Source organism: Triturus cristatus, chromosome 1_1 (assembly GCF_964204655.1).
Source record: "Triturus cristatus chromosome 1_1, aTriCri1.1, whole genome shotgun sequence".
Classification (NCBI taxonomy): domain Eukaryota; kingdom Metazoa; phylum Chordata; class Amphibia; order Caudata; family Salamandridae; genus Triturus; species Triturus cristatus.
In genome coordinates, this window is record NC_140579.1 from 675,969,967 (window position 1) to 675,984,151 (window position 14,185).

At 41.5% G+C, this 14,185-nt stretch overlaps 1 protein-coding gene across 1 annotated transcript in view; it reads left to right on the top strand.

The window, feature by feature from the left end:
* LOC146870856 (uncharacterized) overlaps positions 1 to 9,205 on the top strand; it is a 45,002-nt gene extending 35,797 nt beyond the window's left edge. Inside the window, exon 10 of the mRNA XM_085599714.1 lies at positions 8,987 to 9,205. Within this exon, the coding sequence (XP_085455840.1) occupies positions 8,987 to 9,205 (219 nt within the window). The remainder of the gene's footprint in view (positions 1 to 8,986) is intronic.
* Positions 9,206 to 14,185: the final 4,980 nt, after the last annotated feature.

Consider the following 14,185-nt stretch of genomic DNA (forward strand, 5'->3'; position numbering starts at 1 on the left):
CTGTACTTGTTCTCATACATGAACCATCTACATACAACGTCAAGTCTGGATCTGACAATGGAACGTCTGTCAAGTCTTGTCTGGGTTTCGTCGTTATAGTAATTACTTCAATACAGTCATGGGCTAGTGGGTCTGTTCCGATTACTGGCAAAAGTGTGGCAGGATTCAATGTGTTACAGCGTCTGATTTCTATATGTGGCTGAAACAATGTAAGTTCATACCCTGTAAGTCGTGCTATAGTCAAATGTTGTGTTTGCGTTCTATTCACAAGGACTTCTACTGTATGTGGTACTTGAACTGTCAATGGATGTCCTAACACTATGGCATCGCTTTGTCTGATTGCTAAAGCTGTCGCTGCTACTGATTTCAGGCATGCAGGCAAAGCCTGAGCTACGGGATCTAATGTACTAGAAAAATAAGCACATGGTTTGTGTGATCCTGCTTGTTCCTGTGTGAGTACTGACAAAGCAGTACCTTCGCGTTCTGTAACAAAGAGTGTAAACTGTTTTCTGTAACAAGGTGTTGCTAAAACGGGTGCTTGACATAAAGCTTTCTTTAAGCTTTCAAAAGCTTGCGTATGTTCCTGGGTCCAAGGGAGAACAGTCGATGTGGCTGCCTCCTGGGTTGTCAACTGAATGAGTGGTTTTGCTAGGAATGCATATTGCGGGATCCACTGTCTACAGTATGAAGTGAGGCCTATGAAAGCCCGCACCTCCTTTTGTGTCTTGGGTATTGGCATGTTAGCTATTAACTGAATGCGGTCTGGTGTAAGCTGCCTTCCCTCCTTGGACAGCGAGTGTCCAAGATAAATAACTCGCTGGACACAGAATTGCAGCTTAGAAGGGGACACCTTGTGCCCCTTTTCGGCTAGAAATTGTAAAACTGTCAGTGATGCTTTTTCACATTCATGTTCGCTTCGGGCGGTGATCAGCAGATCATCGACGTATTGAAGCAGAGCAGTGTTAACTGGCATGTGGATACTGTCAAGTTCTCGTTTCAGTGCTTGGCTATAGATGCTGGGGCTTTCTGTAAATCCTTGAGGTGCGCGTGAGAATTTAAAGCTACGTCCATTTAAACTAAATCCGAATAAATATTGGCTTTCCGGATCTATTGGGACGCTGAAAAAGGCATTCTTGAGATCGATTACAGTAAAGAATGTCGCTTCGGAATCAATGGCTGTCAGTAATGACGAGATATCGGGAACCACAGGGAATTGTGGCACAATGCATTTGTTTAACTCGCGCAGATCAATAACCAGTCGATATACTGGCGGGGCCTTAGGATCTGTTCGTTTAAGAATCGGAATTATCGGGGAATTACATACATTGGAGTCTGTTTCTACAACTACTCCTTGGGTAATGAGCTCGTCAATGATTTGTAGTAAAGCCACTACAGCATCTGGCGGTAACTTGTATTGTCGCATTCGTGGTAGCACCACTCCTGCCTTTAATGTGACTCGATATGGTGTAATATTCATGCAACCAACATCAGTAGGGCCTTGTGCCCATAGATGTGTCGGTAAAGTCTGCAGTCGGGGATCCATGTCTCTAGATACATAGTGACCTTTAAAATCACGTAAAAACAATCTTACTCCTTCCGGAGAACAACATATTATGGCTCCTAGAGCCTTTAACGTTTTTATTCCTAATAGATTTTCTGGACATGATTTAGTAAGTAATAAATCTGTAGTTCGGGTCAGAGGTCCTATCGTAAGTGGCAGAGGTTGTGACACTTCATTAACAATAGGTTTTCCTGAAAAACCAAGGGAAATATTTTGTGAGCCTGAGAGGGGTGCCCCTGGAACTTCACTACGTTTTATGGTTGTTCGACTTGCCCCGGTATCGAGTAAAAATTTTCTGTCTTGGCCTAACAATTCACTATGTATATAAGGTCCTTCTTGGTCTACTGGTATCTCGATAAGGGGTAAGTCAACTTCCCTCTCTAGGCTAGTTCATGCGTAACGCTGGTACTCAGGATATTCATACTGTGCGGTCTGATACATTTGTCGTGTTGTTGTCTGTGTGGCAGCAACAGGCAACGCTGGTGCCGCTGGCACGAACTGTATTGGCTGTTGTGCGGCTGGCATGGCCTCGGCATGCTGCAGAGCTCCTTGTTCATTCTGATCTTGTCTAAGTGGCCGTGATCTTTCTTGCGTTTTACCTATGGCGATATATTATGTTTTAAAACTGGACAATCGTGTACATAATGACCTGGCTTTTTGCAATAATTGCATGTCCCTTTTACAGGTCCTGCTGAATCAGAATGTGTCATACCCTTTTTATGTCCTTCAGCTGGAACTGTCTGAGAAACTAGCATTTTCATTTTTGTGTCTTTCATGCGTCTGTGTTCATGTTCTTGTTCCTCTCTAATTCTATTGTGATGATACTGTAACATTTGTAACATTTGTGATGGAGTGTTACCTTGCCAGGTACTCTCGAATTTTAATACTCTATTCTTTACTTGGGGCAGGGCATTCTCGACTAATTTTGTTACAAACAGATGTGGGTATGATTCGCTGCTTGCTTTTATGCCACTATTTATACCAAAACATTTTTCAAATCGGGCATAGTAATCACTAGTGTCTTCATCTTGCTTCTGTTTACAGGCTGAAATTGTACCCCAATCTTCCTTTTTCGTAGTTAATAATCGTGGCAGTACCTGTACTAATAAACCTGGTAATGCCTTAGTTTTATCCCCAAGTCCTGCTCCTGCAGTTCGGGCCTTTTCTTCTGCTTCTAATGCTGACCATTCTATCTTTTGGTCTCCTACCTCCCACTCTTTTTCCTTGAGTTTTTCGTAAATACCAGCAGGCATCAATACCTTCAGTATTGTCATAATGTCGGGATAGGTATACTCCCCCATGAGTAACATGTCTTTAATTTCTCGGTGAAAACCCGCTGGGTCTTTGTCATGACTGGGTACCACTTTCTTCATTTGTAACAATTCTATTTTCGATATGGGCGTGTATACAAATACGCGCTTGAACTCGTTGTCCTCGCCCTTTATTGGGTGCACTTCTCGTAAGGGATTCTGTCTATCTATGTGATACGTAGTTCTTTCCTTGACGGGCAATGGAACATGTTCTGAACATACAAAAAGAATATATTGCTTTCTTGATTCTAGAATTTCTTTAATTAATTTAGTACCTGAACCTCTCCATCTATTCGTGAGTAATTCAGTCAATATGTCGGGTAAGGGACCAGGATCTGAATGTTGACTCCGATATAGTATAATGAGTTGTTGAATCATATAAATCCCAGCTAACCTCTGTTCATCTGGGGTGAGATTCAAAAATGTGCGTACTACTGTATCATCACTATATTTTCCGGGACTGTCCACCCAATGGACAGCTGCCCTGGCTAAATCTTGTTCATCCATAGAATCGAGAAAATGATAACCCCTTCGTTCTCGGAGTAGTTTGTCAGTTGTTTGGAACGAATGCTCGTTAGACCTTATATGGACTATGGGTGTTGGGAAACCCCTGTTATTGTCTGGACATATCGGGCGTATCGGGTCAATAAGACATCTCGTACTATTATAAGATCTTCTTTTACCTACATATGCTATAGTTTCTGACTGTCCTGTGGGCGGTCCTGACCCTTCTTCCTCGCTTTGTTCGAACTCGTCTACCTCTAATCTCTCTTCGTGTAGGCGTTCTATTTCTTTACGGATCTTTCGGCACATGGCTATTATACAATTTTGTTTATCATGTCTCCCTTCTGATATATTCTGGCTCCATCTTGTAAGAATTTGCATTGCTTCCGGGTCTACCCCCGGTCGGTCTTGATTTCTGATCACACAGTTTATGAGGAAACGTAACAGTTCCCCCTGTATCTCTACTTTCTGGTATTCCATAGCTCTGTGAATACATTCTGGATCTCGCCCTGTTTGGACAAAATGGTATATATTATCTAGATGCGCAGTCATTCCTGGTAACTTCCCTAAATACACTGCGGCTCGTCTGATACGTAATGATGCTAGGGTCATTTCGTCCTCTTTACCGGGCACGGGGTCATATCTGCAATCTAAAAGAAGTTCCTTCAGCGCACGGGCACTTATGAGTTTGGGTGTACGTGAATGTGCTGACTCTTGAAAAGTAAGTTTATTTATTCTAGGCGGCGTAGAAAAGATATTGGTAGCACCTCCCGTGGCCCCATCTGGGGTGTCGGGTGTGAAAGGATTCGTCGAACGTGACACAGCAACTATAGGTGTGGACACAGCTATAGAAGTAGCTGTAGGAGCGGATGCAGAAACAGATGTGCTTGCCGGAACTTGTGTCAGAACTTGTTGCTGTAACGATACGGGTACTGGATCTTGGCGTTGAACCTCCCTGGTATGCGGTCTGTGCGGGGCGGAATTAGCATATTCGGGAGCTGCGTCATCTAAATATGAGGAAAGAAAAACGTCTTCTGCGGTTCTAGGATGCCCCCTTGGATGTACCTTTATTGGAAATAATGGGGTTGGCAAGTCTTTCGGTATCTCTGGAGTAGCCTTAGGTAATCCTTCGGCCAGAAGGGGGTACATACCATTCATAAGGGCATTTCTTTGTCTGTCTACTTGTTCTGATTTCACTCGGATACCTTCCTCAATTAATAGATTTTCTTGAACTTTATTGGAATTCTCTTTACTCTTCTCTTCCAGTCTACGTGCTTTTTCTGTTCGTCTATGTGATTCTTTACGCCATAATTCAATGGCATCTTTCTGTGACTGTCTGACTTTTCTTTTCCATAACTCTTCTTCTACTTTTATGATGCATTCCGCATCCCAGGTTCCCGCTGTGGGCCACCTCTGACTTTCTGGTAATTCCTTGGTATAGTCTACCCATAAATCAAGAAATAATATGGCATCTAAGCCATGTTTATGATACATGAAGTACCCTGGGGTGTCCCTAGGAGGAATAGGAACGGCCTCTTCGAGTACCCCTTTTCTTGTAGTGATCTGTCTTAGTTTCGAAAAGAACGGCATATTTGAGAACTGACCTTATACTTGATTTTGAACAGACTTGATACAATAAACACGATAATGAACAGTCATTCATACCACAATATACAGAACGTATTTAAACACATTTAACATTTAGACATTAAACCTTTAACTGAAACAACAATGATGATCGTCTGCATAACTAATCACCAAGCTTAATTCTTGACAATAACTAGATACTTCGGAATACTTGATATACTGCTAAACAGTACAGATACACTGCTAAAACAGTGCAGACCGGATTTGTGTACCCAAACCCGTCTTGACCGGCACAACCTATGTGCACGTCAGAAATGCCTCCCCAGCAATGGTACTCACCGGGTAGCTTCGGAAACGGAAGGCCTCGGTAACTTGAACTTGAAATCGGACTGGACTCGACTCGACTCGTCGGACACTGGACTCGACTTGGGACTTCAGACACTGGTGGGCCTCTGTATACCTCGGATCTTGCTCTCTCAGCTAGGCTCTGGTCGGGATACTTCGCACTTCTCACCGCCTCGTCTGGGTGTCGATCGCAGCCTCAGTCGCCCCCGCTTGACCGGAGGGAGATACAGGAAATCCTGCTGGTACGCGTTATTGTCCGTCCAGCTGTGGCAGGAGACCGGGCCTGCAACTCACCGCCGGCGCGTGAGATGAGAAAGTGTCCCTGTTCGGGCGCCATTCATGTGGTAAATAATTTTCCTTTACCGGGACTGAATTTGATACAGGAACATAATAAAATAGCTCAGTAAAATGAGAGGCAGAATCCGTGGTATTAGAGGTTCGGAATGGGCTTTATTCCAATACTCGATTATAATCGGATGCTCCAAGTTCCGTCACCACGAAGGTTCAGGAAGTGAAGTACATACATTATTGACATGAAATGGCTTTTATAGAACATACATTACAATGAAGCGAATACAGTAGGCGTAACAATTGATAAGGAAAATGACGATATATCTACGTAACCAAAAAATGGGTGTAATGAGGAGTAAAAAGGAACATAATTGGTTGTGATGTCATGTATAGGTGGATCTATAAGATAATACTTGGCATAGATGCGCGCGCAGCATTATGACGTGTGATTGACGTGTAACTAGGGGGTGAAGGGGACTTGACATTTAGCTCTACATGTGGAGACAAAAAGTCTGGGGGGTCAAGTCAACCTAATCCCAAATCATATCTAACATCCTATGTTTAAAGAACTATGTTATCCACAAAGGAAGGACTCTCGGACAGAATCTATTCTATACTGACTGTGCGTGCGTGTACAAGCGTCTAAGTGTCTACACTAAATGCGAGGGGGTAGAAATATTCCATGGTGATAGGACTATGAATTACTTGTATTAAGACAGAGAAGCCGGGCCCTTTGCTTGGTAGCTGGAAGAATGTTTACTTAAACTACTAGGCAGGAATGCATCGGCTGAGGGGGAAGCAGATAATTCGAAGGTGAAATACAGTTCTTGGCAGAGAATAGGCTGATGTCAGGCTTCATGAGCCGCGCAGAGAATGAGACAAAGTTCATGGTCACAGATGCAGGCTCAGACTGGAGCTTTCAGAGGCAGAAGGCAAGAAGAGTTTTGATGACAGAATCAGGGCCTACTTGCTTGGACTGTAAAATGGCATAAGTGAACCATATAAAGCCGGTGGCCTTTTGTATTTAGGAATGGAATATCCGGCCTATTCATGGTGGATCTGACAGAGGACATGTTGACGGTGGACGCACATGTATTTGCGTCTTCATAACTGGAACTGGAGGGAACATACATGTACTTGTAACATGTACATAGAACCGTTGGGGTCCAAGATAGGGGACATAACTGACCAGAAAAATCCATATTTCCACATATGGAAGGGTGTAGTGGTGCATATTTTTTAAAATTCCAAATTGAAAATGTGTTAACACCTTACAACGCACTGATGACGTTTTGTTGAGCACTACCTTGTCTGCAAAGCTAGGTGTCTGCAGCTGACTCATCCTACTTGCATTGGTTTATTACCATTAAAAGAGATCATTTGATAGTGAGAAACCAAAGAGGAAAGTTGCGCATTTTTAAATATGGTGTTCATAAGAAAGTAGAAACCAAAGGAAATGATGGACGGAGTGTTGAACATTGCAAGCACTCACCCCCAGTCAACTGATCTGGGTTTAATCCATCACCGTTCTTTAGCCCACTCTGCCACCCCAGTTCAGACATGGCCATATGCAAATCAGTCTGACCCTGTGCCTCATGGGAACAGTCCAGCCCGAACTGCCAAGCCATGTCTTCCCTGGACCGGAAACAAGCTTCCTAGGACCGGTTTCTGGCATTTCAGCCGTCTTCAGCCAGGCTTGCTTGAATCCAGTGGCAAAGTGAGCAAGGGACTCACATCTGAGCATACCCTGCCAACTTATGGCGAACAAAGCAGAAACCAAAGGAAATGATGGACGGAGTGTTGAACATTGCAAGCACTCACCCCCAGTCAACTGATCTGGGTTTAATCCATCACCGTTCTTTAGCCCACTCATTTCCTTTGGTTGATAAGAAAGTAACTGAGAACCAAAATAATGTACAAATAAGGTATAATAAAAGTTGAAAAGATTAAATACTGGCTTAACACATTCAAAAATCTTTTTTCCAAAGTACACTTAAAAGGGGTGACTGGTCGTGCTGTGAAGGGAAGATGAGAGGGCAAAAAAAGTAGACATTCAGATTTTAAGTAGAAGAACACTGGATGGACAAATAAATAATTAATAAGACAATTGCTGGAATACAGTAAGATAGGTGATTGACAGCCCATTGTGTACAATCTTTAGTATTGTTTTTCCATTGGCAGTCATATACCGATTTAGTTGCGGGATCTCATGTTGCCAGAATAATTTCAAAAAATCTGATAATAAGTTTGAAACTTGACATCTGTCAATGACAAATCACCACGCAAGGAGGGAAAGGGTGTACTGGTTCTGCAGAGGTTAAAAACACCTGCAACCTCTGCTGCTACGACAGAACATCCTCCCTGAGTGGCAGTCGGATTGCAGGATCTGTGTTTATTGACATCAGTTTGTGGTACCAGAATATCTAAAGATTTCCAGGCCCCTAGAATGACTTTTGGCCATTTTTTCTGGAGAATTTGTAACACTCTTGACAGAAGTGGCATGCCCGTTAATGATTAAAGGAGGCGTGAACTATACTACCAACGAAAAACTTTGGAGCCAAATGTTCTTCAAAATAAATATCCAATCTTCCAAAATATTGACATTGATATTAGTGATCTGAGGCAAAATGATCTAACCAATTCTCTGCCATACGCTGAAAGAGTCCTTGTGCAACATACGGATGGTGAAGGCAATGGTGATTTTTAAGGCACCGTCAGCTACGTTTGTCCGCTGTGGCATTTACGGAACCTATCCAGATGTTAGGCCTACAGGGACATGCCATGTTGTCGAAGCCATATCCAAAGGCACATGGCCTTTCCACACAGGGTTCACAGCCCCAAATCAAAATAATTATTGCAGTACAACATGACGGTCAAGTTGTATGTGAATACAAGAACCAGCCTACCATGAGCAATTGCAAAAAGGCTTTTATTAACAACCATATTGTCAGATGATCCAACAGGGTGATATGGAGGTTGGCTTCCACCGGGGATAAGCATCCTCTGCAAACCACCTCTCACACATGGCCTCCACATCCCATAAGGTATTCATCCCTAACTACTGTGACATATGGTTTGTGAAATAAAAGTGTTCTGCGTCTGACCAAATAGCATTTTTTTAACAGACTGAACAGCTTAAGCAATAACATCAAAGATGTGAGCCAGGTTGGTGTTTTTACACAGAAGCTGTTCCATTTTGAACTTAAGGTCACATTGCTGACCCTAATTGTGGCATTCGGCATTGTACACAAGCTGGATGCAGGAGAATGAACAGCATGAGAATCATTATCTTTGAAATATAAGATCAATGTTCAAACATCAGTATCATAGCTGAAATATCCTATAATTGCTGATTTGTATGATAAGCCTTAAACTGCACAGTGTGCAGAACTGCTACGATGAAAGGAAGCGTCTGAGAGGGAAGCAGTTGGGACTTCAGCATGTTTATAACGAACCAGACAAAATGCAGGAAGTACGGCTTTGTCGGAAGTTTGGAGACAGCTATGGATTATCCCATCTTCAACAACCAAACTTCGAGATGAGTGAAGACTGGAACACTTGTCTCAATCGATGGGCTGCAATCACCTCTCTCCCCATAGTGCATTAATTTACACAAATTCACATTTCACTATGTGTGCTTGTGCTGCATAATGTTTAAGTACGTAGAATAAAGTCACATACCTAGGGGCATATTCCAATGTCGGACGTACTCAGGTACGTCCGACATCGGTCATGAGCCGTAACCGACCAACCTGTTGTTGTCAATTACGGCACTGCTAGTAGGATGCGGCAGAACAGGGTTCGGTCACAATCGTATACAACACAATGCATGCATGCATTCCGAGCAGAATGGAATGCATGCATGCATCGTTAAAAGCAGGGGCGCAGTTCATCCATGCACCATGTGGACGGCAACCCACGGTGCATGCCACCAGTTGCAGGGATCCACTGAGGTGCACTTTATGTGCCCCCAGGCTGCCATTCGGCAGCCTGACACACAAAGACAGTTCTCGACTGCCTTTTTGTGCCTGAAATACCAACACGAAAAGTCTATGAAAAAATACCATTGAAATCCCTTGGTCGCAAAGAGGCGGCAGGGGGAGTACTGAGGGATTTCCGGACGGCATACAGGCAGAGGCTGTTGACCACAATTTTAAAATCCGTGTGGGATTCCTTTCCGATGGAGCCCATCAGAATGGCTTGGTCGGGAAGGAATCCGCCCGACACGATCATAATCTGTCTATAGGGCTACGACCATCGTTCTCAGCCGTTCACAACGAGATCGGAATCTGCCCCCTACTTGTGAGTTTGGAAACGCACCATGTGTGGTCACATCCTATTTCATTGTTTATAACCAAAGGTCTTTTGATGGCTGGGTCACACGTTGAGATGGTGTGTGTTGGAGGCAATTTAGACCAACACCAAAATCTGTTTTCAAATTTTTTTTAGCTCTATAATTTGTTTGAGAATCTTGTTTGAATTTATTTAAATTTTTGATAAGAAATTATTTTAATCTTTTGATTTTATATATATATATATATATATATATATATATATATATATATATATATATTATTTATTATTTTTGATTTTTGCTTTTATGATCATTGAAAATTAGTGTTGAATTAATTTTAAAAAGAATTATAAAATACAGATTGCTAAACGTATTAATTATGATGATAAAATGTATTCTTTTCTTTTTAAAATTTCACCAAATAATTTTTAATCAATTATTCTTATATAATTGCAAATTCAATAGAGTTCCAAAATAGTGTTAGTTTCTTTTTATTTACCCTTTCAGTAATGTTGCCCAGAGTGAGGTGAGAATCCAACTTACTACACCCCAGTGATTAAATGTTGTTCCTAATTTTGTATACTACCTACTTGAAGTAGTATCTGGTTTACTCACAGATGTTTCATCATTTATATAATTGCTACGACATGTGTTCTAATGTTAAATATTGGAAATTTTATAAGTGTTATTTTTTAATGAATATATAACTATTTTTAATTTAGTTAATTTATGTTGTATTTATTTATCTTTATTATCTTTTGTTATATGTGTATATGTATTTATCTATATTAACGTTATTATGCTTAAATGTTGTTTTGGTCACATACTTTTAAACATCACTATCTGTTTACATTTTTATTTTTCATATTTATTATTTTAGAATCAATATTTATGTATCTTCTTTTGTCTGTTCTTAATATTATGTCACTTATCAAAACCAATATCAATATGGAGATGTTTGACACAGTGATAAACGACCTTGAAGCGAAGTTTTGTATTAATTTAACTACAAAAACACTAATTGAGAATCCAGTCGCCCTCATAGTGATAACCATACAACAACCACTCCTTAGCTCACCTACCTTCCCCACAATCTGGTAAAATTAACTCTCAGTACAACCCATGGCCCCACTACAACCCTGTATGCTTTATCACCCACCCCTATGGAATAATCGCCATATCCAAAGTAGCCGCATAAACACAGTACAAAATAGAAACTCCAATCCACGACACAACATCTCTAAATCTAATTCCATCTACAATTAATAATTGAACATGATTTCAAAGCTGCAAAAGAATTAACAACTCAATTGATTTTAATACACTGTGAAGCATGCAAACTGATGTTTTTTTTACAGTCTTTTTACAGTCTTTTTTACATAAAGTCACATATATTGTAAAAAAATGAAATATCTCATGACACAAGTATTTAAATTATTACCTGTTTAAAAAAAGAATACAACAACAATTTGCTCCTATCACTAGCATACTATATTGAAAAAGTAATGTAGCAGTATTTTAAAAAGAAACAGTTCTATGTCATGATCACATTCTAAGTTATTAAATTCTGTGAGCCTCATTTTGATGTCATGTGGACCTACTACAACTTGCCATCGGTGGTGGTCCAACAGAAATCATGAGGAACGTTCAGACTGCTAGATTTTTATACCACGGGCCTGAGGGCAAAGGTTTTTGTAAAATACCTCTGGCTCCACCAGTAACAAGCTACCAATTGGTAAGGCATTTGTACATGAATATATACAATTAAGTTGGTGCATGTGCAGTAGCCGTCATATTATTTCTAACATCCATGCCCCATAGCCTTTTACCAGTGGTCCAACTACATCATAAACTGTTGAAAAGTGCGTTTGTGTGCCCATAACAGGGGTGACACCAGCCTTTGCAATATGCCCCTAATCGTGAAGCCTATATTATTTGAATGCTATAGCGGATTTTGAGATTAGCATGTATTTAGAAATCTTTAGTAAATCTGACGTTAATTTTCATTTACTTTACAAAACATTCTACAAATAAGCATGTTGTAAAAATAATTTGTAAATATTAATACGCAAATTCACCCACTAGCCATTTATAACTTAAATATCGTCACAAAATAATAGTGTTGTAGCGGTTTCCCACATTGTTTTTTTTAGATTTTTATATTAAAATATTCTACAATGAATAAGCATGAAATAAATAAAAATATGAATTAATACCAATTTACTTTTACTAAAACATGGCTATTACAAATAGTCACCACGAAGTAACTCAGGTAACCTTGCTTCACGACCACAGTCATGAGCATGTCCAAACGTTCAAAAATTTAAAGAACAAACTTATATTTTAATAAATATTAATCCTATAGTAATTAGAAACAAACTGTTACTAGTAATAGCTGATTGTTGATGCACTCTCGCTGCCATTTCTGATCTTTCACTAACATCATGTCACTAAGTCACCGATTACCATGCTGTACGCAAAGTCTCAGAACTTCATCTGATTACCTTGAATCCCATTCGCAACCTGCATTGTAAAATTACTCAAACCCCTGAGTCAGTTCAGTGACTTCTTCCTACGCCCTTTGGTTCAAGCAACACCAGCATACCTGAAGGATACCCGCGATGTCCTCAATCTCATCTGGGTTATAAACGAAGAGAACACCGAGGAAATCGACCTACTACTGACACTTGATGTAGAAGCACTCTACACAAACATACCGCAGGAGGCTACCATCGAGGTCATCAGCAACCTTCTACAGGAATCAGAACTCCCCACTCATACTCCGGCCAGCTTTGTCACGGCACTCATTGCTCTAGCTCTAACTAACAACTTTTTTATGTACAAAACCACCATATATCACCAGGTACAAGGTACCAGCATGGGTAGCACCTTTGCGCCGAGCTTGGCAGGGTTGTACATGTCCCACTTTGAAACTAACCACATCTTCACAGATACTAATCCTTTCCACCAACATCTGGTAACATGGAAACAATACATTGATGACATCCTGATCTTTTGGAGGGGCCCTGCATCCGTGACACTTGAATTTTTCGAATGGATCAATAATCAAGACCCCCATCTGCGCTTCACAATGACATCTAGTCAGGAGATGATCCCCTTCTTGGATCTGTCCATCAAACTTGAAAATGGGGTATTACAAACCAGTACATATAAGAAAAACACGGACTGCAACAGCCTCCTGAGCTTCAAAAGCCACCACCCAAAAGCCTTAAGGGAAAACCTACCTTATGGTCAGTTCCTTAGAATGAGACGTAACTGCAGCAAAATACAGGACTTTACACTGCAAGCAAATAACTTGGCAGAGAATCTGACAGAAAGACACTACCCGGCACAGGTGATCAATCAGGCCAAGAAACGGGCCAGGAATAACACTCGAGAAGGCCTTCTGGAATCAAGGGAGCCCGAAATCACCAACTTGATCACCTGTGTGACCACGTTCACCCCTCTTTCCAACAAAATTAAGAAAATCATCAATCGCAATTGGAAAATCCTGAACAGCGATGCCCTGAATATCCCAACACCCCGCTTCGCCTTCAAAAGGACTGAGAACCTAAGGGACCAGCTGATCAACACGCGACCACGTCCCAAGCAGATGAGGAGAGAGAACACCCTATGGGACCTCCCAGCAGTCAAAGGCCACTATCCATGTGGCACATGTAATGCGTGTTCCTCGACACGACACACCAAATCCTTACAACTGGGCAATCTGAGATGGGAACAACGCAGGCATACTAACTGCAATACGACTAATTGCATATATTTAATCTCGTGCCCATGCGATTTATATTATGTTGGGATGACCACCAGACAAATCAAGACAAGGATTAGTGAACATAAAAGTACTGTCAGGCGAGCACGCTCAGCCACTAAATTGTCCAACCACTTCCTGGAGAAGGGCCACCCCTGTGAAACAATCCAATGGACCATCTTGGAAGCCAATACCAACTGGACCAGTGACTCCCTCTTTAGGCGAGAACAACGTTGGGTCCACCGCTTACAAACAGACACTCAGGGGTTAAATGACGACATTCCATGGTCAGAACTGTAAATGGTCATTACTGTTAAGGGCCATGTCCAGACCAACCCTATCTGGGATGGGGCTATCTCCACCCCGGTCAATGGACCACCCCACCTTCAGACAGGTTTAAGCAAGAACCTCACAACAGCAACCTTCATAAAAACACCTGTGATTCAACTTAGGACCATCTTCAGCGGGTCACGTCTCCCCCTCCCCGCGCCACTAGCATGTCCATTCATTGGTAACACTACCTA